This window comes from Bufo bufo, chromosome 4 (assembly GCF_905171765.1).
Source record: "Bufo bufo chromosome 4, aBufBuf1.1, whole genome shotgun sequence".
Classification (NCBI taxonomy): Eukaryota; Metazoa; Chordata; class Amphibia; order Anura; family Bufonidae; genus Bufo; species Bufo bufo.
This window is the reverse complement of record NC_053392.1, coordinates 167049140-167075312: the sequence shown is the minus strand read 5'-3', so window position 1 is coordinate 167075312 and position 26173 is coordinate 167049140. Positions and strand designations below refer to the sequence as shown.

Sequence of the window (26173 nt, the reverse complement as noted above, 5' to 3'; positions counted from 1 at the left end):
TCGTATCGGGTAAATTACGTCGGGATTCGAGTCCACGAATCCAGCAAGATTCGAGGTCCCACCTCTAATTATATGTTTAGCAGCAATTTTACAAATTTTCAAGAAAATTTCTAAATCCTATTTTTTAGGGACCATTTAAGTTCTGGAATGGCTTTGAGAGGCCAATATGTTAGCATGCCCCCCCAATAAACAATGTTTTAAAAAAAAAAAAAAACCCACAATTTTTTTTAGTTATTAGAAATATCCCATATGTGGCCCTAGAGTGCTACTTGACTCAAATACTGGCTTCAGAATTGAAGGAGCACCTTGTGGATTATGGGTCTTTTTTTAAGAAAATATTTGGGCACCATTTTAGGTTTGCAGAGGCCTTGAGGTGCTAAAACATGGCTTTTAAAAACACAGATTTTACTGGAATGGGTTTGGATGCCAAGTTGAATTTGCAACACCCTTGAGGTACCAGTGCAGTGAAAGCCCCAAGGAAATAAACTAAACTAGAATCCCCAAATAATTCAGATAGGGATGTAGTGATTGTTTTGACTCAACGGGTGTCAGAATTTATTAACATTTTTCCAAAAGGGCGTTGCTTTAGCCCCAAATTTTTTATTGTTGCAAGGGTTAAAAGGAGAAAAAAACCCACCAAATCTGTTACTCAATTTCTCCTGAGTACGTAAATACCACAATAGATACCGGAACAACCATCCAAAATCCATTGTCTTGATGAAGAGGGCATTTCTTGCCGTAACGCGTAGACTAGACTATAATAAAGACTTCCTTACATCATCTTTGATGTTCGTCTGAATCCTGCTCCGACAGCGGCGAACAAGCGGTTCCATCCCCTATTTGATCTTGTATGTGTATACCTCCTGACGATCGCTTTTGTAGCAAGAACAGAGAATCGTGGTTACAGTCTGGGCTTTCAGTTCGCTGGTCTCGACAAAAAAAAAAACAGCAAGGCACTTCCTAGTTGTTGTGGCTCCTCACAACACTACACGGTAAGCGTAATACAGCTTTACACCTTGATACCTTCTCACTGACACCGCACATGTGGCGCTGCCTCCTGTCTCCATTTATCTTGTATATCCAGCATTGATGTGGCCACAGGGTCAGAACCCTGCCGATAAGATATTAATGGCCTATCCTGAAGATGGGCCATCAATAGTAAAATTGAGGAATAGAAATACAATGCAACATCTGCAGTTTCCTATGGAAGACACGCTTGAAGCAACTCTGTGTACAGTGGCTCACTCGTACTGTTGCCCTGCAGTGCTGGGGCTCTGGGTTCAAATACCACCAAGAGGAACATCTGCATGGAGTTTACAAGGGTGGCTTCCCACACTCTGAAGATATACCGATAGGAAATTGTCCCTGTGTGTATGTCTGCAAATTAGATTGTCAAACCACTGGGAACATGTCAATGATGCTAATCTCTAGTCTGTACAGCGATTATGTGGCCACAGAGTTGGCCTGCACCTTCTTATATCCCCCTCTGAGGAGGTGGATTTAGACTGCCCGATTTTTGAGCAAATTATTGTGAATGACCATTCCGGTGAATGCTCATTCCTGACAGTCTGCCAGTCTAAATGTGCCCCGATCACCCAATGAACATTGTTTCTGTAACCCAGAAACAATGATTCTGTATGGGGATGAGGGATCGCTATAGCTATCCCCCATCCTCATACAGTGAAGGAGATCGCTGTAGGTAAATGCAGCTTTCACCTTCACTGAGCGAGCAGCCGACTATCAGGAAGGAAAGCTTCCTTCCCGACAATCGGCTGTAACACGGTGCGGTGTAAACCTGCCTTAAAGCAACCTTGTAATTATTGCAGAAACTTTTTCGCTGCCATTTATTTTATGTTAAGAAATTCTTTCTGTAGTGTTAAGCATATCATAGAATGGGCACAAAAGGACTTACCTTGAGGTCAAAGTTGCAGTCCAGTCTGCGGATGAGTACTATATAAACGCTAGAAATGTTGTCCTTCTCCACTGGTGGGGGTGCGATGGGTTCACAAGCATTCTCTGGCTTGGATATCACCAAAAACCCCTAAAGAATATAAAAAATAAAATAAAAATTGTATAAAAAAAAATAAAAAAAAGTCTGACATAACCAAACACTGCCATAAATATTTCTAAAATCAGTAAAGAAAGTCTATTCTATTACACTTTGACTTTCTTAAATTCTTACTTATTATTTTAAAAAAATAACCTGTACCTTATATATAGTTTTAAGTAAAAAGATTCAGTAAAACTTTTAATTTATACATTTATATTCCTGCTCATTCTGAGCTTTGACGTCAAGGAGGCGGTCCTATCAGTGATTGACAGCTGTCTCTGTATACATAGTCATAGAGGAAGGCTGTCAGTCACTGATAGGACCGCCTCCCTGACGTCAAAGTCCAGAATGAGCAGGAATTTAAATGAATAAATTACAAGTTAGAATGAATCTTTCCCCATAAAACTATATATCAGTCTGCTCAGCTCCTCCTGCTCTATAACAAGCTGCCTGTAACTCAGACACCATGTTCAATGTGACAGGTTCCCTTTAAAGTTGCTGGTACCTCGTTTATTTAAGTGGATGAGAACCTAGTTGGTGTAGTGACCGCACAGGTGCAGGGCTCTTTACAAGACAGAACTGTGACCAGGACAGGTCTTCAGCGAGTGGGGAGAAGCAATGAAGGTTTCCATTCAATCTTTTACATAACCAGTGTATTCCTAATATAATTGGAGCTCAGACAATAAGGCCTCTTTCACATGGGGGTCGCGTGTGAGGGCCGGATAGGAAGTGGGTGCGTTGCGGGAAAATGTGTGATTTTTCCGCGTGAGTGCAAAGCGTTTTGCACTCACGTGAGAAAAATCGGCATGTTTGGTACCCAAACCCGAACTTCTTCACTGAAGTTCGGGTTTGGGTTAGGTGTTCTGTATATTTTATTATTTTCCCTTATAACATGGTTATAAAAGGAAAATAATAGCATTCTTAATACAGAATGCTTACTAAAATGTCCTTTGAGGGGTTAAAAATAAAACTAATTTAACTCGCCCCATCCACTTGGTCGCGTAGCGGATCTCCTCTTCTTTCTTCAAGACCTGGGTAAAGGACCTTTGATGACGTCACTGCGCTCATCACATGTGATGGACCATGTTATGAGTGCAGTGACGGCAAAGGTCCTTTACCCAGGTCCTGAAGAAAGAAGAGGAGATCCACTACGTGACCAAGAGGATTAAGGTGAGTAAAATTTTATTATTTTTTTTAACCCCTTCATCCCTAATTTACTTAGCATTCTGAATGCTATTAAGCATTCTGTATTCAGAATGCTATTATTTTCCCTTATAACCATGTTATAAGGGAAAATAATAATGATCGGGTCTCCATCCCGATAGTCTCCTTAACAACCATGTGTGAAAATCGCACCGCATCCGCACTTGCTTGAGGATGCTTGTGATTTTCATGCAGCCCTATGCACTTCTATGGGGCCTGCATTGTGTGAAAAACGCACAATATAGAGCTTGCTGCGATTTTTACGCAACGCACAAGTGATATCACTGCTCATGTGTACAGCCCCATAGAAATTAATGGGTCCGGATTCAGTGCGGGTGCAATGCGTTCACCTCATGCATTGCACCCGCGTGGAAAACTTGCCCGTGTGAAAGGAGCCTAAAGCAAACGGGCCTAAAGCTAATATATACACATTGTGGACCTCGAGTTGAAAACCAGACTGTCAGAGAATCCCTGTTTAATGTCACTGACCTGAAGTAGCTTATGACTAATCTTGGAACAATGGCTTCAGGAGAAGGTGAGGGGTCGGAGTATATTCTTCATTAACATCAGGAGTTCACCAACCTCAGAGGTAGAAAACTCCCAGCAATGTCTAAATCTCAGGCCATTCTGAGAGTTTTGGGGAACTCAGACTTACATCTACACTTTTAATGCGCACAGCTACTTAATCATTATTATTATTACACATTTATTAGTGATCGGAATGCATGCAGAGGACATTGCAATGTGTAATATGGACTACACCAAATACTTCATTTGTCAATCTGTGCATTCATTCGAGCATGTTACCTTGCACCAGTGCACTGTCGGCTCGGTTTAGAAGAGCACAGCACCATCTAGTGGACAAATGAGAACGCATTGTTTACCGTAGATTACAGGGTGTCACAGTAAAGAGCTCCATTCAGAGTTCTTCTCCCTTTTTTACGAAATAGCCCCTTGAAGGCTGTGATTATCAATAAGATTGTGTACCATCTAACAATGATTTCTGGCTTGCAAAAGGATTTGCTTCATCTAATGCTCTGCTGACATCACCATGCTCTGACCAGTGGCGTAAATAGAGAAGTAAGGGCCCCATAGCAAGTATCAAACCGGGCCCCCGACACAGGACAAAAGGGTTTATGCCCAAGGCCTTTTTAATTACCCTTGGGCCATTTTTTTACTGCCTCATTTGCTAAAAGTTGTTCCTGAGGGTAGAGTCCTGACCAAGTTTTCACCTCCAGTAGAAGAGGAGATAATCCCAACTAAGGGTCCATTTACACGTCCGCAATTTTGCGGACACATTCATTTCCAATGGGGCCGGAATGTGCTGTCCGCATTTGCGGACCCGCACTTCCATACCGCCCAAAAAATAGAACATGTCCTATTCTTGTCCGCAATTGCGGAAAAGAAAAAGCATTTTCTATGAGAGGGCAGGTGATGTGCGGTCCGGAAAATGCGGAACGCACATTGCCGGTCTTCGCGTTTTGCAGAACCGCAAACCACATACGGACGTGTGAATGCACCCTAAGACTGGGCCCCCTCTTGCCCTGGGCCCCATAGCAGTTGCATGGTCTGCCGCTATGGTAGTTACACCCCTGGCTCGGACAGATCTGTCATACAATGAACACAGCACCAGCCGACAAACTCTACCGATTTATAATGGGTGCTTCTGGTTCCATCAAGATATCCATCATTTTCAACAAATAGAGTGAACAAAGCACGATTCCCACTATTCAGCTGTCATGGCCGATAGAGGATGAGTCTATCCAAAGGTTTCCTCTACAGTAGCCTGGCCATTCAGATGAATGACCAACTATGTAATGCATGGACTGGCCAGGTCCGTCACAGCAGCAGCAGCTTCTCCATTCTGGCTCAGAGGGGGTTCCCAAGTGAGGATCGCCATTTGATCGGTTTCTGTCCTAAAGGGACAACCTTTTTAATAGCTTGGTTAAGCTTCTATAATGGAGAGGGATATAGATTTCCCCCCATGGCTCATGAATAAGGTTATACTGCAATATCCTTAGTGGGGTATAGTTTACAGGGGAGGAGAAAAAAAATAAAAATAAATAAAAAACACACAACATCCTTTAAACAAATATTATAAAAAAACTTTAAAAAGCAATCAACACCTTTGGACAGAATTGTTTATCATGTTCATTTGCTTCCTAAATACAAAATTAATCAACTTTCTAAGGCTACTTTCACACTGGCGTTTCTGGGTCCGCCTGTGAGATCCGTTTCAGGGCTCTCACAAGCGGCCCAAAACAGATCAGTTTAGCCCCAATGCATTCTGAATGGATAAGGATCCGTTCAGAAGGCATCAGTTTGCCTCCGTTTAGTCACCATTCCGCTCTGGAATGCAAACGGATCCGTTCTGAACGGATACAATCGTTTGCATTATAGGTGCGGATCAGTCTGTGCAGATACCAGACGGATCCACACCTAACGCAGGTGGGAAAGTAGCCTAAACAGTCTTAAGATAAGATAATATCCTACTGATTTGACTGATAATGTGGACTGTGTCACCTAGCTGCTACTGAAACTGGAATATATCCATCAGTGCATAGCTCTCTCTGCTCTCCCCCTCCCTTCTCTCAGTGTTACAGATGGCAGCAGGGAGGGGGAAGAGGATGTGCACTGCAGATTAGGCTGTGGAAAGGGGGGAGCATGCAAGGGTGACAACACACAAAAGACTCTTTGCAGGGGGAAGGCAACAGCATCCTCCAGGACACACAGATCCAGCAAGTAATACTGAGAAACTAGGAGCCCAGACATGGTGATGACGACATGATAAGCACAGTTATAGTATATTTAGTAGTCCATAATTTATACAGATGGGGCATTTCTTTATTTCTTAGATATCACCGACAGAGGGTTAAATAGCTGCGAGAATACAAAATACTTCTGTTAGAATGTGACTCTTCTGGATTACAGTCACATACATAAAATGGTTTGATACAGGCATTTATAAAGTGGCTTTTCATACACATTGCTAGTCAGATGTTCTACATGGAGTCATCTGATACTGTTTACAAAGGGGCACAATGACTACATCTGACTAATCGCATCTTGTGAACTTCAAGAACACGGCAGAGAGGGCTCACTATGAGCAAGAGTTGCCAAGATGAGAGTGACCAACCCCTTTGTGTATTAAGCCATGCATTGCCCCAAATTATGTTAAATAAATTGTCCTACTTCATCCAATGGCATTTATCATGTAGAGAAAGTTAATAGCAGGCACTTCCTAATGTACTGCGATTGTCCATATTGCCTCCTTTGGTGGCTTGATTTATTTTGTCATCACATTATACACTGCTCGTATCCAGGGGTTTACGACCACCCTACAATCCAGCAGGGGTGGACATGCTTGCACACTAAAGGAAAAGCACCGGCCTCTCTGGTGCACACATGGGTATTAGAGGGGCTTGAACAACCCCTTCAACTTTCTCTGCATAATAAATGCCATTTGCTGAAGTGAGACAACCCCTTTAAGAAGTGACCCAAGAATGCAGGGCTGCCGCCTGCGCCCCGCCCCCTACTTGTCATCCATCTGACATCATCTCCTTCTGTTCCTGTACTTGCCGGCCGGATGCGCTCCGATGAGTGCGAGCATGAGTTTGTTCACTTCGGGCAGAGAGAGCGGCACACACAGCTGACACACAGCTACGAGACCCTGGTGTATTTAAATCTCATTTAGGCTTTCTTTCAGAAAAGTTTCTCCTGGGATTCGAACTCACGACATTTCACATCAGAGGCAAGGCATTTACCCTCACAGCTATGAAAGCTGTATTACCAGTTGCATAATAATAATAATAATAATAATAATAATAATAATAATATAAAGACTTCTAATGTAGGTAACTTTGATACCTAGTGTACATCCATACACATGTCAGCTGCCCCAACAAACCCAGCTCTGCTACATCCATACACAGTGTACTGGGGCAGCTGTCATGTGTATGGATGTACACTAAGTATCAAAGTTATCTACAGTAGAAGTCTTATATTTTTTTTTTTTTAAGCAACTAGTAATACAGCTTTCATAGCTGTGAGGGTAAATGCCTTGCCTCTGATGTGAAAGGTTGTGAGTTCGAATCCCAGGAGAAACTTTTCTGAAAGTGTTTTTTTTTTTTTTTTTTTTTAAATACCGGACTGCTACTTTACTGCCACGGAGGAGCGGGGGGGGGGGGGGGGGGGGGGGGGGGCTATTGGTGCCATGATACTGGCACATGGAGGGGTGAGGAGAGAGGCACTTGATACTGGCACATTAGGGGGCAGGGGGAGAGGATGGCACTATGATATTAGCACATGGGGGGGGGGGGAAAGAAATGGACATGAATCATGAGGGGCAAAATGTACATTTGCTTCTGTTGACAAAAATCCTTGCACCGGCCCTGACTTGGGGCGCGCAATCCCGCGAGACCAGTGACCTCCAGAGGTGGGTCTCGCAGGATCACGCGCCAAAGACACATGATCTTGGCAAGAGCCAAGGCAATGTGGACCTGGAGCACAGCGAGGAGCAGAACCTGGTGAGCACCCCTGGCAACCGCACTCTGACAACCTGCACTAGGGTGTCAGAGGCTGCAGGACAGTGACTGGCAGCAGGGTGGCACACACTTTTGTACAGGGGTCAGGGCACACCTGCTGCTTGACTAGGGGCCATAGATTCTGACTGGCACAGGGTGCTCAGCAGTGGCACATGGAGCCTAATAGGTGTCACAGACTGTCTAAAGGGCTATGAATGGTACAGGGTGCAGGACAGTGCCAGACTGGCAGAGGGCACAAGGCAGCATACTGTTTTGGGTTGCCCTGGTGGCACAGGATTTCAGACAGTGGCTGAATGGCGCCTGGCAGTGAATAGGTGGCACTGCTAGTGTTTGGTGTGCCAACCTGCTGAACAGCGCAGAGTGATTGGCATCACTGGGATGGTACTAGGTGGCAGACAATGGCTGGATATTATATATACACATGACCATAGTCAGACTGGCACCGGGTACGCGACCATAGTCAGACTGGCACAGGGTACATGACCATAGTTAAATGTTGCATGCAATAGGTGGCTGAAAATTAGCTTTTGCCTAAAGTGGCAAAAATCCTTGCACCAGCCCTGCAACAATGATCTCTGCAGTCCATGAGACAGAAGACATTCAGTGCAGACTCTTACTTCTTACTTCCTTTTTATGGAAAGCTCCAGAGCAGTACCCAATGTTCACACACCATAGCAGGTGGCACCGATATGCAGGATTTTGTACACATGCACACACAGCAAGAAACCCAAAAGATATATACACATGCAAGCACATATAGACACACACACTTGCCTTTTCTGACACAGAGGGGGCTGCGCAGCAGTGACGTGCAGATGCTACGGCTAGGAGAAAGCTCTCCCATCCTCATTCCAGTTCCACTGCCGTCTGCCATCCGCTAATAACAGGTGAATATCTCCAAAGTAATATTCACCAACAGATGGCAGACACCATTACGTATTGTCCATCAGCCCAATGAGGAGAGCAGCAGAGAAGAGACACAGGGAGGAGGTATTAAGCCCCGTCACCACCCCCTGGCATATACACAGTATTAAAGGGCCCCATACAACCATAGGATCCAAAACAGCTATAAACACCACTGGGGTTGACTCATGAAAAATGCTTATAATAAATTCAGCCCATTATTATAAGTGTGCAAAAAAAAAATTGAAGTTTAAAATTAAAGTTTATTTAAAGAAAATGCTCAAATTCCTGTGTGGCGAGGTCATAATGTTAGACCAGTGCCACCTGTTGGTGCAACTGAACACCCTTCATGTTTCAATGAGTGGACCCAGAAAGACTGTTCAACAGAAACAGCAGGTGGCGCTATACTCACATTATTCCTGGAATATACGGCAAAAGCATTATTAAGTGTAAATGCAAAGATGCTTGTAATTATGGGCAGGATTTAACTATAAACACTTTTTTTCTTGGAACAACCAACCCTTTAAGAGGGTTTTCCAAGATCTTGTAAATCCTCGGAATACACTGCGTGCAGAATTATTAGGCAAATGAGTATTTTGACCACATCATCCTCTTTATGCATGTTGTCTTACACCAAGCTGTATAGGCTCGAAAGCCTACTACCAATTAAGCATATTAGGTGATGTGCATCTCTGTAATGAGAAGGGGTGTGGTCTAATGACATCAACACCCTATATTAGGTGTGGATAATTATTAGGCAACTTCCTTTCCTTTGGCAAAATGGGTCAAAAGAAGGACTTGACAGGCTCAGAAAAGTCATAAATAGTGAGATATCTTGCAGAGGGATGCAGCACTCTTAAAATTGCAAAGCTTCTGAAGCGTGATCATCGAACAATCAAGCGTTTCATTCAAAATAGTCAACAGGGTCGCAAGAAGCGTGTGGAAAAACCAAGGCGCAAAATAACTGCCCATGAACTGAGAAAAGTCAAGCGTGCAGCTGCCAAGATGCCACTTGCCACCAGTTTGGCCATATTTCAGAGCTGCAACATCACTGGAGTGCCCAAAAGCACAAGGTGTGCAATACTCAGAGACATGGCCAAGGTAAGAAAGGCTGAAAGACGACCACCACTGAACAAGACACACAAGCTGAAACGTCAAGACTGATTTTTCTAAGGTTTTATGGACTGATGAAATGAGAGGGAGTCTTGATGGGCCAGATGGATGGGCCCGTGGCTGGATTGGTAAAGGGCAGAGAGCTCCAGTCCGACTCAGACGCCAGCAAGGTGGAGGTGGAGTACTGGTTTGGGCTGGTATCATCAAAGATGTGCTTGTGGGGCCTTTTCGGGTTGAGGGTGGAGTCAAGCTCAACTCCCAGTCCTACTGCCAGTTTCTGGAAGACACCTTCTTCAAGCAGTGGTACAGGAAGAAGTCTGCATCCTTCAAGAAAAACATGATTTTCATGCAGGACAATGCTCCATCACACGCGTCCAAGTACTCCACAGCGTGGCTGGCAAGAAAGGGTATAAAAGAAGAAAATCTAATGACATGGCCTCCTTGTTCACCTGATCTGAACCCCATTGAGAACCTGTGGTCCATCATCAAATGTGAGATTTACAAGGAGGGAAAACAGTACACCTCTCTGAACAGTGTCTGGGAGGCTGTGGTTGCTGCTGCACGCAATGTTGATGGTGAACAGATCAAAACACTGACAGAATCCATGGATGGCAGGCTTTTGAGTGTCCTTGCAAAGAAAGGTGGCTATATTGGTCACTGATTTGTTTTTGTTTTGTTTTTGAATGTCAGAAATGTATATTTGTGAATGTTGAGATGTTATATTGGTTTCACTGGTAAAAATAAATAATTGAAATGGGTATATATTTGTTTTTTGTTAAGTTGCCTAATAATTATGCACAGTAATAGTCACCTGCACACACAGATATCCCCCTAAAATAGCTAAAACTAAAAACAAACTAAAAACTACTTCCAAAAATATTCAGCTTTGATATTAATGAGTTTTTTGGGTTCATTGAGAACATGGTTGTTGTTCAATAATAAAATTAATCCTCAAAAAAACAACTTGCCTAATAATTCTGCACTCCCTGTAGGTTCTCAGCATTTGACCGGTGGGGTCAGACACCAGGGACCCCTGCCTTCTCCTTGCTTACCAAGCACAGTGTCGAACATTGTATAGCAGCTGTACTTGGTATCGCACTCAGCCCCATTCACTTCTATGGGGCTGAGCCGCATCTAGGCCATATGACACATGGACGTATTGCCACTGGCCTAGGAAAAGCACTGCTGCCTTCTCAAACAGATGATCGTCGGAGGTCCGAGGTGTCAGACCCCCACCAATCAGATACTGATGACCTATCCAAAAGGATAGATCATCAGTATAAAAGTCTCAGAAAACCCCTTAACTCCCTGAGCTGTATTTCTGCAGCCAAATAACCCTTTCATGCCAATGTACAGCAAAAACAAATTAGGTGCACCTTGTGGATACCTGAAAATGGGGGGAAAGCATCAGTGTATAGAAATGTTTATTGTAAGCCCAATGGTGGATAGGGAAGTGGTAGAGTAAAAAAAAAAAAATTAATTGTTTTCTTTTTATTTGCATATTAACTATCCATATTGCAGGTATAAAAATTAGAACCCCCACCCACTTCTACAGTGGATCTAGGGTGCTGTAATTTCAGTTCTACAAAACCAGAGGGGGTGCAAGTGTTACCTCTGGGATATGGATGGTTACACAGCCACAATTCCCTTCTCTGGGGACCTCTAGAGCAGACCCCCACATTAGCATGGCTGAACCTGTGGAGGGTATCATACTTACCTGATCCCCGCTCCTGGGTTCTGGCTCCTTTTCTTTCCCCTAGCCGCTGCAGCTCTCAGGTCTCCCTAGGTCACGTGGATGCTACATCGGTGACGCGTCTCACGTGACCCAGTAAGGACATATTGGAGTCTCTTGCATTAAGTTCAAATGCACTAAAGTACAGTTCCCAGTTTGAGTGTCCACTTTATGTGAGAGGAGGAGGATCACTTCTTCCTGCCACCTCAGGAGGATCATGCAAAAACGAAGGAGGGAACAGCACCCTAGAGTCAAAGTTCAGTAGTGGTGGGGTGCACTCCCTGTGGGGACCAGGTCTGAACCAGCACCCAAATGGACTCAAAATCAAAGAAGAGGGCCTCTGATTTTGACCTCAGGCGGACATGGTGCAATTTGATGTATATTCACATCTTAGCTTCTCTAGGACGCGAATATTTACTGTGCAGGTAAAAGCTTCGCTGCCTTCAGTAATGAGCAACATTTACTGGTTTACATCCAAGTAACTCACAGATCACGGAACAGAAAGACAGTTCTGCACAGACAAGGAAACCTCAAAGGCAAGGAGCAATTCCTTCATCCACTGCACTGTTCTGAGTAACAGATTGTGGAAATAAATCCCATCTGTGCAGATTAAAGTGTCCCCGATTCATGATGGTGACTCATCACTGTAATGAATAGCTCGGTACATTCAATCATTCCATGTCACACATGCAGGAAATCTCCAAAAAGGGGCCACCTGTGTGGAAACTATAAAAAGGTCTCTATTCCCCAGGATTAAAAAGACACAAGGGACTGTTTAGATATTCATTTTCCTATTAAAATTGTGCGCGCACACACACAAAAACAAGCTTTTTTTTATTTATATATATAGCTACTATTAATTAGATCTCCACATACCTTTAGGCCATCACTGGGAAGCCTATAGCCAAAACGCGCAGGAAGGTCTTCAAATGACTTCGACACATTGTCAGCGGTGTACTGAAAAATATATTATATAAAATATAATACTTATTTTTCAAGCCCTAGAGTTTACAGAAATATTAATGCCAACTGTTTTGGGGTGTTGGACCCTCATCAGTACGGAGCAGGATTCTGGTTGGGTGCTGAATCTGTCCTGTATGGAGACTTACTGGAAGTACTCCAGGGTATGTAGCCTATGCAAGTAATGTGGAACAGATACTCTTTATGCCAGACTGCATGACCTTGCCATATGTGTGGTTAAAAGTGCATCTAAAAAACCATGATGCAGTTTTCAGTGTGGTTGTGGTTTTTGCAGATGAAACACAACTGTGTTGAACACTGCATCATGGTGGTCGTGACCGCACCTCAAACGCTACGTGTGAACATGCCCTTTTAGTGCTTGATTATTAGGTTTTCCTAGTAGGCAATTTAGGCAGGGTGATGAATCTCCTTAAAGAGACCAGTCCTGTATGGAGAGTTTGTGGAAGTACTCCACGGTATGTAGACTTACTGGCAATGCTCCATAGGAAAAGAATATGCAAAAAGCTATCTCCCAAGATAAGTGGCGCTGACGAGATGGTTCGTTTTTGGGGAGATAATTCTTTGCATATTTGTTTCCCATGGAGCAATGACAATAAGCAGTGACAAAAATACAGCATGCATTGGACACTTACTATGTTAGGCCTCTTTCACACGAGCATGACGGATTAGGTCCGGATGAGTGAAACTCGCACCATTTTGCAAGCAAATTCAGTCAGTTTTGTCTGCGATTGCGCTCCGCTTTTTTCACGCGAGTGCAATGCGCTTTGATAGGGTTTTTCACGCGCAATATAAAAAAAACTGAAGGTTTACAAACATCATCTCTTAGCAACCATCAGTGAAAAACACATTACATCTGCACTTGCTTGCGGATGCGATGTGTTTTTCACTGAAGCCCCATTCACTTCTACGGGGCAGGGCTGTGTGAAAAACGCAGAATATAGAACATGCTGTGTTTTTCACGCAAGGCAGAACTGATGCGTGAAATTTTTTATTATATATATATATATATATATATATATATATATATACACACACACACACACACACACACACACTCATGTACACAGACCCATTGAAATGAATGAGTCAGGATTCAGTGCGGGTGCTATGCGTTCACTTCACGGATCGCACCTGCGCGGAAAACTCGCTCGTGTGAAAGGGGCCTTATAAGGAGTCTGTCTCATCAGCATTCTCCCTATAAATTTGCACAGAAACATAGCTATAGTTTACCTGATTAAAAGGTTGTTTTTCTTTTGCTCATCCGAGGCTTCATTCCCAAAATGATATTTTTCTTCATATGGTGCAATGAGGGAGTCACCATTGCTCCTGTTGCACTAAAGCTCCACTCCTTTCTGTGGCCAGACCCTCCCTGGCTGCTTTTGCCACTGTCTGGCCCTGTCAAAAGCAGTGAGGAAGGGGCTGATCACAGCAATGACACTGACCAGTTTGGGTCTATGCAGCCCCATACACAGCCAGTGTGTGTTCTGGCACCTTTCTATAATAGCCCACATGCTACATGTCTTCTGTGGGATCAGACTAGATGGGCTAGCCATTGCTCCCCAAGGCAGCAAGGAGTCTTGGTTTGGAAGCCCGTGACCCAATTGCCAGTTCATCGGTGGCCCTTCCTTAGACCACTGAGGACCACCTTTTAGGTCTGTCACTGGATACTGGGCACACCCATCAAAATCCACCATTTTGTTTTCCCTGGAACTGACTTCACTCAATGCTCTCTTTTTCCCACCCCCAGCCAGGCGCCATTGTAAGACTATCAATGTAATTTACAGTATTACCCTTTGATTTTAATGTTATGGCTGATCATTGTATATTTACTTCTTTATACATACACCTATGTGCAGAGGGAAAAAATAAAATAAAAAAAAGTTACTGTCACTTACTGCTATAATGTCTGCATTAACGGGCAGTAGGTAAGTGATGGCAAAGACATGGACTGTCCAGAGACTGATTCTTCTCACAGACAAAACACACATTTTCAAGATGTCCATGTTGATATCCACGACCTGAAAACAAAAGCAGACCATCAAGTTTCTGTGGTAAGTGTTCTGCATTCATCTGAAATAGTAGCACACGCTATTTTGGCTGTTGCTTTGTTGTCCTTAAAAGAACTCATACCAAAAAGTGAAAAGGAAAAACTTGGGAATAATAGATTCTACTTGCATATTTAGCTTATGTTGACTTTTCAGTCTCAAAATGGGAGATATTTTGGCCAGACTTCCAGAACAGCATAACTCAGGAGCAGGGTCGGTTATGGGTGCAGTCCATCATGAGCATTAGGGCACGGCTACAGAGTTTTTAGAAAGAAAACCTTCGGAAGCACTGTAGTGATTCCGATCCGTGCCTCTGTTTCACACCGTATTTTTCGGATTGAGGACCCATTTAAGTGTAGGGGTCCACATCAGTGATACGGTGCACACATGGCTGGTGCCCGTGATAACACCTCCCCTGTGTACAACAGCTTTCTCTGTATACACACTTACGCAGAGAATGCTATGCATCACTGATCATACCTCCCCCGTGTGCATGTATCAGTGACTGGCAGCTAGCTATGTATACACACTTACATAGAGAATGCTAGGCATCACTGCTAACACCTCCCCTGTGTACAGTGGTACCACTTGGAACGGAACCAGAGTTCCGGAAATTGTTTTTTACAGTACAAATTTATGAAGTTATTACCCAAAGTCTCGTGAGACTTCGCGAAGCAATAACTTTGGCTCATCAGAGCCAATACATTCTAATACTGCACGGAGCTCCTGCTCCGTACAGTATTGGAACAAACTTTTATGCAAATAGACTTCGGATGTTTCATCCCAAGTCGATTTGCTCATCCCTAGTTACGACCACCCTGAAATTCATCAGTGGTGGCCGCGCTTGCACACTATAGGAAAAAAAGTGTGGATCTCTATGGTAGCCAGGACTGTGGGGGCACACATAGAAACATAGAAACATAGAATGTGTCGGCAGATAAGAACCATTTGGCCCATCTAGTCTGCCCAATATACTGAATACTATGGATAGCCCCCGGCCCTATCTTATATGAAGGATGGCCTTATGCCTATCCCATGCATGCTTAAACCCCTTCACTGTATTTGCAGCTACCACTTCTGCAGGAAGGCTATTCCATGCATCCACTACTCTCTCAGTAAAGTAATACTTCCTTATATTACTTTTAAACCTTTGCCCCTCTAATTTAAAACTGTGTCCTCTTGTGGTAGTTTTTCTTCTTTTAAATATGCTCTCTTCCTTTACCGAGTTGATTCCCTTTATGTATTTAAAAGTTTCTATCATATCCCCTCTGTCTCTTCTTTCTTCCAAGCTATACATATTAAAAGGTCCTTTAACCTTTCCTGGTAAGTTTTATCCTGCAATCCATGTACTAGTTTAGTAGCTCTTCTCTGAACTCTCTCTAGAGTATCTATATCCTTCTGGAGATATGGCCTCCAGTACTGCGCACAATACTCCAAGTGAGGTCTCACCAGTGTTCTGTACAGCGGCATAAGCACTTCACTCTTTCTACTGCTTATACCTCTCCCTATACATCCAAGCATTCTGCTGGCATTTCGTGCTGCTCTATTACATTGTCTTCCCACCTTTAAGTCTTCTGAAATAATTACTCCTAAATCCCTTTCCTCAGATACTGAGGTCAGGACTGTGTCAAATATTCTATATTCTGCCCTTGGGTTTTTACGCCCCAGGTGCATTATCTTGCACTTATCCACATTAAATTTCAGTTGCCAGAGTTCTGACCATTCTTCTAGTTTTCCTAAATCCTTTTCCATTTGGCGTTTCCCTCCAGGAACATCAACCCTGTTACCTATCTTTGTGTCATCAGCAAAAAGACAAACCTTACCAGCGAGGCCTTTTGCAATATCACTTATGAAGATATTAAACAAAATCGGTCCCAGTACAGATCCCTGTGGAACCCCACTGGTAACATGACCTTGTTTTGAATGTTCTCCATTGACTACAACCCTCTGTTGTCTGTCACTCAGCCACTGCCTAATCCACTCAACAATATGGGAGTCCATGCTCAATGACTGCAGTTTATTGATAAGTCTTCTATGAGGGACAGTGTCAAAAGCCTTACTAAAATCTAGATATGGGATGTCTACTGCACCTCCACCGTCCATTATTTTATTCACCCAGTCAAAAAAATCTATAAGATTTGTTTGACATGATCTCCCTGAAGTAAACCCATGTTGTTTTTCATCTTGCAATCCATGGGATTTTAGATGTTCCACAATCCTATCCTTTAATAGGGTTTCCATTAATTTGCCTACTATTGATGTCAGACTCACTGGTCTATAGTTGCTCGATTCCTCCCTACTACCTTTCTTGTGAATGGGCACGACATTAGCCAATTTCCAATCTTCCGGGACGACTCCTGTTACTAATGATTGGTTAAATAAATCTGTTAACGGTTTTGCCAGCTCACCACTAAGCTTTTTCCTAAAGTGTGCAAGCATGACCTCCGCTGATAGCTTGTAGGGTGGTCGTAACCATGGAAATGGGCAGCATATAAAGTGATGGAAAAATGAATCCAGCCAGCAAAGGAAGCAATATGGACAATCACAATACATTAGTAAGTGGCTTGTATTAAAGGAAACCTGTCACCGGGATTTTGTGCATAGAGCTGAGGACATGGGTTACTAGATGGTCGCTAGCACATCCGCAATACCAAGTCCCCATAGCTCCGTGTGCTTTTATTGTGTAAAAAAAAACGATTTGATACATATGCAAATTAACCTGAGATGAATCCTGTATGTGAGATGAGTCAGGGACAGGACTCATCTCAGGTTAATTTGCATATGTATCAAATAGTTGTTTTTTTTACACAATAAAAGCACACAGAGCTATGGGGACTGGGTATTGCGGATGTGCTAGCGGCCATCTAGCAACCCATGTCCCCAGCTCTATACACAAAATCCCGGTGACAGGTTCCCTTTAACTTCCTCTACATGATAAATGCTATTTGCTGAAGTGAGACAACCTCGAAGTTACAAAAAGTAGAGATCTAAATGTATAAAATACAAGTTTTACTGAATCTTTTCCCACAAAATTATATATAATCTGCTCAGCTCCTCCTGCTCTATAACCTGCTGCCTGCAGATTGCACTGTATTTTGTGGGGACAGGTACTCTAACTGAAATGGTTGTGTTTCTTAGGTTTTATTCGGAGCCTATAACGTCATCATGGATCCCTATAAAATCCATTAGTTTGGCATTATAAGATCTGGGATTTGCATCCATAAATGCACCAATATGACCTTTGTGTAAGGCCTCATGCACACGACCGTTGTGTGCATCCGTGGCCGTTGTGCCGTTTTTTTTCGCGGACCCATTGACTTTCAATGGGTCCGTGGAAAAATCGGAAAATGCACCGTTTTGCAGCCGCATCCGTGATCCGTGTTTCCTGGCCGTGAAAAAAATATGACCTGTCCTATTTTTTTCACGGCCAACGGTTCACGGACCCATTCAAGTCAATGGGTCCGTGAAAGAACACGGATGTACACAAGATTGGCATCCGTGTCCGTGAACCGTGGCCGTAGGTTAGTTTTTATACAGACGGATCCGAAGATCCGTCTGCATAAAAGCTTTTTCATAGCTGAGTTTTCACTTCGTGAAAACTCAGAACCGACAGTATATTCTAACACAGAGGCGTTCCCATGGTGATGGGGACGCTTCAGGTTAGAATATACTAACAGAACTGTGTACATGACTGCCCCCTGCTGCCTGGAAGGTGCTGCCAGGCAGCAGGGGGCAGCCCCCCCCCCTGTAGTTAACACATTGGTGGCCAGTGTGGCCGGCCCCCCCCCTCCCTCCCCTGTCGTTAACTCGTTGGTGGCCAGTGGGCCTTCTCCCCTCCCTCCACCTCCTTATTAAAATCTCCCCCCTATAATTGGTGGCAGCGGAGTGTACCGATCGGAGTCCCACTTTAATCGCTGGGGCTCCGATCGGTAACCATGGCAACCAGGACGCTACTGCAGTCCCGGTTGCCATGGTTACTTAGCAATTTGTAGAACCATTATACTTACCTGCGAGCTGCGATGGTCTGCGTCCGGCCGGGAGCTCCTCCTACTGGGAAGTGACAGGTCATGTCACTTACCAGTAGGAGGAGCTCTCGGCCGGACCTGTCACTTACCAGTAGGAGGAGCTCCCGGCCGGACGCAGAGATCGCAGGTCGCTATAATGGTTCTACAAATTGCTAAGTAACCATGGCAACCGGGACTGCAGTAGCGTCCTGGTTGCCATGGTTACCGATCGGAGCCCCAGCGATTAAACTGGGACTCCGATCGGTACACTCCACTTCCACCAATGATAGGGGGGAGATTTTAATTAGGAGGGGGAGGGAGGGGAGAAGGCCCACTGGCCACCATCGAGTTAACTACAGGGGAGGGAGGGGGGGGGGGGGGGCCCACTGGCCACCAACGAGTTAACTACAGGGGAGGGAGGGGGGCCGGCCGCACTGGCCACCAATGAGTTAACTACAGGGGAGGGGGGGGCCCACTGGCCACCAATGTGTAACTACAGGGGAGGGGGGGCCCACTGGCCACCAATGTGTTAACTACAGGGGAGGGGGGGGGGCGGCCGCACTGGCCACCAATGTGTTAACTACAGGGGGGGGGGGGGGGCTGCCCCCTGCTGCCTGGCAGCACCTGCCAGGCAGCAGGGGGCAGTCATGTACACAGTTCTTTTAGTATATTCTAACCTGAAGCGTCCCCATCACCATGGGAACGCCTCTGTGTTAGAATATACTGTCGGATTGGAGTTTTCACGAAGTGAAAACTCATCTCTGAAAAAGCTTTTATGCAGACGGATCTTCGGATCCGTCTGTATAAAAACTAACCTACGGCCACGGATCACGGACACGGATGCCAATCTTGTGTGCATCCGTGTTCTTTCACGGACCCATTGACTTGAATGGGTCCGTAAACAGTTGACCGTGAAAAAAAAAAATAGGACAGGTCATATTTTTTTCACGGCCAGGAAACACGGCTCACGGATGCGGCTGCCAAACGGTGCATTTTCCGATTTTTCCACGGACCCATTGAAAGTCAATGGGTCCGCGAAAAAAAACAGAAAAAACGGCACAACGGCCACGGATGCATACAACGGTCGTGTGCATGAGGCCTAACACTTGGCTACTATAGTAAAAAGCATGAAACATCTCTTCCAAAATACATTACTTTTGCCCCAATTTCTTTTTCTGTCGCATTGCTGGCATGCATCTACTGGCACATGTAAATGTTTACTTGTCATCAATTTTTAACTGAAGACGGATGGCGATTACATCATTACTAAACAGGCAATTGTGTGAAAAGGACAGAGATTTGGTAAAGTTCCCCCCAATCACTGCAGTTACAAGATACTCATACATCACATAAGGATGAAATGTTTCAGCATAGAACTATTGGGCCTTATTTGCACAAAATATCCCCATTCTAATGATTTTGGGGCCCCGGTGGTCAGACCTCTGCCTATCCTATGCATGCGCAGGAGATAAGCTGCGGTCATGGAACCCCTTTAAACTTACAGAAATTCCTGCCCACGCTTCAGACCGTGTGACAAACCTACCACATGTAGGGTAAGTTCACATAAGAGGCAGCTGAAATCTGACTCATCTATGAGCAATACCAACGCAGTTCTACATTTCCCCGTATCAGGCTACAAAGGCTAAAACAGCTTCCATCCATAAAAAGAGGAAGAGAAAGGCTGTGAAGGGTCTGAATGTAGATTCGGTGCAGCCGGGACATTTTAGAGCGCAGTTCTGGAATCCTTTACACATACGACAGATTTCTATGGTTCCTCTTGGCCTCTTTCATGCCATGTGTTTTATCTCCGGTTAGCGGGAGTCGTTATTTTTCTGTTCTTCTGATCCGCCAGAAGAACAGAAATGTATAGAAAAAAAATTGCGTAACGGACAACTAGCTGCGGAAAGCATATGGATCATCCGTGTGCTTCACACATCTGTTCCGCAAAAAAAAAAAAAAAAAAAAAAAAAAATGGATGCGCCATTCATATATTTTTTCGCAGAGCCATTGTCTTCACTAACTGTTTCCATATTTTGCGGACCACTAAACGAACACGGTAGTGTGCATGGGGCCTAAAAGTAACACATGGTGATCCTGCTACTTTATGACCCAGCTAGAATATAATCCACCAGATATCCCAATTCTAGCTTGTGGATTAGTATATTGCAGCTGGGTGATAAAGTAGCGGTATCACCACGTGTTAAGGTGGATTTACAGACGCAGCTTATTGGAAACGAACATTCCTGTAAACGCTCTTACCCGACAATCTGCCAGTCTAAAGGTGCATTCAATCATTAGCGCAGGCACCTAAATTATCGTTTCTGGGCAGGAGATCATGCTGCTTAAACAGCCATCTGCTGCCCAGAAACAATACAGATGTATGAGGACGAGCAATTGCAATAGAAATCCCTCATACTGTGGAGGAGATCACTGCATGTAAATACAGTGCTTCACCCCCATTGAACAAGCAGCCGACTGTCGGGAAAGAGCGCTTCCTTTCTGACAATCTGCTGCTCATCTGCGCGTCTAAATCCACCTTTACTGTTAGCCTAGAGCAGTGGTGGCGAACCTATGGCACGGATGCCAGAGGTGGCACTCAGAGCCTTCTCTGTGGGCACCCGCACCCTGGAAAAAGTCTACGGCGTACCAATATGCCTTAGACTTTTCCTGCCATTAATCAGCTCAGGGCGCACTATGAACACAGCACAGGCAGCGCACTGACTATAGGCAGGATATTATAGCTAAATGATAAAGTACATGGAAGATAGACTATATTGTATTCAGGTAAAATTTCCGAGGTTGGCACTTTGTGATAATTAAGTGGGTTTTTGGTTGCAGTTTGGACACTTTGTCTCTAATACGTTCGCCATCACTGGCCTAGAGAGATACTCAGAGCTAATCACAGCAGTGTTACTGGTTATAGTATCAACCCAGTCTGACAGCTCCCAGTCTCTCTTGAGACATTGTACTGTATCATCTGGGTTTCACAACTACAATACCAACCCACATATACCGGTATGTATTTATTTCTAACCAGCAGCAGTGTCTGTTGCTTTAAATTAACCCTTAGGCCCCCTTCACACGGGCGCGTTTTCCGCGTGGGTGCAATGCAGGACGTGAACACATTGCACCCGCACTGAATCCTGACCCATTCATTTCATCGGTCTTTGTACATGAGCGATGTTTTTCACGCATCACTTGTACGTTGCGTGAAAATCGCAGTAGGTTCTATATTCTGTATTTTTTACGCAACGTAGGCCCATAGAAGTAAATGCGGATGCAATGCGATTTTCACGGATGGTTGCTAAGGAGATGATGTGAATAAATAGGGATGAGCCCATTAAAGTCCATTTACTTTATTATTTTCCATTATAACATGGTTATAATGGAAAATAATAGCACTCTTTAATACAGAATGCCAAGTTAAATGACCATCGAGGTCACTCACCTCATCCACTTGATCGCACAGCTGTTCTAGTCTTCTTTCAAAACCTGCAAAAGGACCTGCGCTGACATCAGCACAGGTCCTTTTGCAGGTCCTCCAAGAAGAAGAAAGAAGACTATAACGGCTGCACGATCAAGAGGTGAGTAATTTTTTTTAATTATTATTTTTAACCCTCAATGGACATTTTACTTAGCATTCTGTATTAAAGAATGATATTATTTTTCATTATAACCATGTTATAATGGAAAATAATAAAAATTTACAGAACACTGAACCAAAACCCAAACTTCAGTGAAGTTTTATCACGTGCGTAAAAAACGCATTAAAACGCTTTGCCCTCGCACAGGATAAAAACTGAACGCAACGCAATCGCAGACAAAATTGACTGAAATTGCATGTGCACTCGCGCGGGTTTCCCACAACGCATCCAGACCTCTTCCGCGACGCCCGTGTGAAAAGGGCCTTAGGATACCGGAGGTTTTAGCGTTTTAATTTTTCTTCCCCATCTTCCTTGAGCCATAACTTTAATTTTTTCATTCACATATCCATATGGGGGCTTATTTTTTGCAGGTTGCACTTGCTAATGCCACCATTTAACCACCTCCGGACCGCTGTACGCACAGACGCGTCCTGGAGGTGGTTGTTTCATTCCGAGTGGACGCGCCGGCGCGTCCTCTCGCGAGATTTCGGTCACAGCCGGCCCGCGCATCGCGGGCCGGCAAAAGTTCGAGGAGAATTGCATCAGCAACCTGCCAGCCAATGATCGTCGCTGGCAGGTTGCTGATTTTTTAAAAAATCGAATCACAAGCCAGATAACAGATCATATTAGTAAATATGATCTGTTATATGGCTTCTCTGCTCCTGTGCTGGTCCTTTTCGTCGGTTGGATCCAGCACAGGAGCAGACTGAACTGTGAGTACACCAAACACTACACCTTAGCCCCAGATCACCCCCCTGCACCCCAATTAACCCTTTGATCACCCCTTTGATCGCCCCTGTCAATCACTAGTGAAAGGAAAAAAAGTGATCAGTGTAAACTGTCACTTTTTTTTTTCCACTGGTATTGGCTGTTAGGTTTTAGGGATAGTTTAGGCCCCTTGGTTAGGTAGTTAGCGTCAGTTAGCGCCCACCCAACCGCACCGCAGTCACTTTTATTCGCTGATTAGCGTATCGCTAATCAGCATTTGTACTTTTATAGTATCTGTAAGTGATCAAAACTGATCACGGTCAGATCTATAATAGTATTAGTGTCACTTTAGTTCGCCCTCCACCCAAAACGCAGTGTTTGCCCGATCAGGCCTGATCGGTCGCCCACACGTGCGTTCACCCACACCTGCCCCACCGCAGTGACAAAAAACAATTATTTTTTGATCACTGCACATTCATTTTACACGCACTGCGGCGATAAAAAAATCAGTTTTGATATTTTTTTATCAACCGCAGCGGCCTCCGGTACTTCGCTAGCCTCCCCTTTGTAAGACAGGCTTGCTTTTTTTCTTGGGTAGTCTCAGGGAATACCCCTAAATTTAGTAGTCCAAAATGTCAAACAGGGGGTATTCTTCTGAAGAGGCCTACAGGATTCTGACCCAGTCAGATGAGGAGTGGGAACCCTCATCTGACGAATCTCGCGGGTCAGAATATGAACCTGTGGAAAGCAGTGGCTCTCTGACCCAAAGTTCGGACGAGGAGGTGGAGGTCCCTGGCAGCACCAGGCGTACCCGGCCCCGTGTCGCTAGACCACAGGTTACGCAGGATCCGCTTCAAGAGCAGCAGAGTGGGGCTGTCGCTGCCGGATCACGTGGTGAGGCATACGCCAGCAGCGCAGCCCTTCCTGGACCTAGTACCAGCACTGCCGTATAACCTGGTGAAGTAGCGAGCACCAGAAGGGCAGTTGAAGCTGGTACGGTGGCACGTGCAGTAGTTACCCCGTCGCAGCGACCGCGCAGACAGGCCCGTAGACCCCCTAGAGTCCCTGAGGTGCTGGCAAACCCTGATTGGCAGTCACCAACTTCAGCCGCACCTGTAGTTCCCCCTTTCACCGCCCAGTCTGGAGTTCGGGTTGAGACGGCTCAAATCGGTTCGGCCCTGGGATTTTTTGAGCTGTTCTTGACTGCGGAGCTCTTGGACTTAGTCGTGGCAGAGACCAACCAGTATGCCACACAATTTATAACCGCAAACCCAGAAAGCTATTATGCCCAGCCTTTCCGGTGGAAACCAGTCCAAGTTTCCGAACTTAAAATTTTTCTGGGCCTTCTCCTCAACATGGGCCTGACAAAAAAAACATGAATTGCGGTCATATTGGTCCACGAACCCAATTCATCACATGCCCATGTTCTCTGCTGCTATGTCCAGGACACGATTTGAGACCATCCTGCGTTTTCTGCATTTTAGCGACAACACCACCTCCCGTCCCAGAGGCCACCCAGCTTTTGACCGGCTCCACAAAATTCGGCCCCTCATAGACCATTTCAACCAGAAATTTGCAGATTTGCATACCCCTGAGCAAAACATCTGCGTAGACGAGTCCCTAATACATTTTACCGGGCGCCTTGGCTTCAAACAATACATCCCAAGCAAGCGTGCCCGGTATGGGGTCAAATTGCATAAGCTCTGTGAAAGGGCCACAGGCTATACCCACAAATTTTGGATCTATGAGGGAAAAGATCAGACCCTGGAGCCGGTCGGTTGCCCTGACTACCTGGGGAGCAGTGGGAAGACAGTCTGGGACTTGGTGTCACCCTTATTCGGCAAGGGGTACCATCTTTATGTGGACAATTTTTACACAAGTGTGGCCCTCTTTAGGCATTTGTTTCTAGAACGGATTTGCGCCTGTGGCACTGCGCGAACTAGTCGCGAGCGCTTCCCCCAACGGCTTGTAACCACCCGTCTTGCAAGGGGGGAGAGGGCTGCCTTGTGTAACGAAGAACTGCTCGCGGTGAAATGGAGAGACAAGCGTGACGTTTACATGCTCTCCTCCATTCACGCAGACACGACAATCCAAATTGAAAGGGCAACCCGTGTCATTGAAAAGCCCCTCTCAGTTCACGACTATAATGCGCTCATGGGAGGGGTGGACTTCAATGACCAGATGTTGGCTCCCTATTTAGTTTCCCGCAGAACCAGACGCTGGTATAAGAAGGTGTCTGTATATTTAATTCAATTGGCGCTGTACAATAGTTTTGTTCTCTACAGTAAGGCTGGGAGAACAGGATCCTTCCTCAAATTCCAGGAAGAGATCATCGCGAACCTCCTTTACCCAGGAGGTTCCGTGGCCCCATCCACCAGTGTAGTTAGCCGTCTACACGAGCGACATTTCCCCAGTGTCGTTGCTGGTACCTCAACCCAACCGCCACCCCAAAAAAAATGTTGTGTCTGTAGCAGGAGTGGAATAAGGCGTGACACCCGCTATTTCTGTCCTGACTACCCTGCCCTATGCTTAGGTGAGTGTTTCCGGAAGTACCACACACAGGTACACCTAGCATAGGGATTGCATCTCACAGGACAGGCACACAGGGCTATTAGGGCCCTTTTACTCACAGCTGCTGCAAACCTCTCCTTTCACCTGGGATAAAGTGCATAACGTACTTCGCCACATCTTTGGGCGATTTGCGCTTTGCACATTGTCCCATGGGGAAGGAGAGGTTTGTTCTATAAAGGTAAAAAAAACTAAACAAAAAAAAAATTACCGGTAAGTAAAAAAGTTTAAAAAAAGTTAATATGTTCTGTTCTAAAGTTAATAAAGTTATTGCTTTGCGGCCTGGTTTTTTCTTTTTTGTTTTGTTTTTTTTACCTTCCAGGTGGACCAACCGATCGACTAGCTGCAGCACTGATGTGCATTCGGACAGAAGCATTGCGCTGCTGTCAGATTACACGCAAGTCGGTGTATGCGGCGCTGCAAGACGAGATTTCTCCTCTTCAGTAAAAGATATGTTTGCCGAGGCATATGAGCTGAGGAGGTGGCGGTGTTCATATACTTTGGCAAACACTTTGTATATATAAAAAAAAAAATCCCGGCAATGATTTATTCATCCACATCGATTGATGTGAATGGAGAAATCGGGTTTGCCAGGGCATACGAGCTGAAGTGGGTATGGATGTTGGGCGGAGCTCCTATGTCCTGGCAGACGCCTTTCCCCTCCTTTTTCTTTTTTTG

At 44.8% G+C, this 26173-nt stretch overlaps 1 protein-coding gene across 2 annotated transcripts in view; it reads right to left on the bottom strand.

The window, feature by feature from the left end:
* The window catches only part of RNF13 (ring finger protein 13), a 112945-nt gene that overhangs the window by 64254 nt on the left and 22518 nt on the right, over positions 1–26173 (bottom strand). The window contains exons 2-4 of one of the 2 annotated variants that reach the window (XM_040428077.1): positions 14422–14544; positions 12422–12502; positions 1913–2041 (exon numbers count right to left, since the gene is read on the bottom strand). In XM_040428077.1, the coding sequence (XP_040284011.1) occupies positions 1913–2041; positions 12422–12502; positions 14422–14529 (318 nt within the window). In that variant the 5' untranslated portion in view covers positions 14530–14544. The remainder of the gene's footprint in view (positions 1–1912; positions 2042–12421; positions 12503–14421; positions 14545–26173) is intronic. The other variant, XM_040428079.1, reaches the window with a different exon arrangement.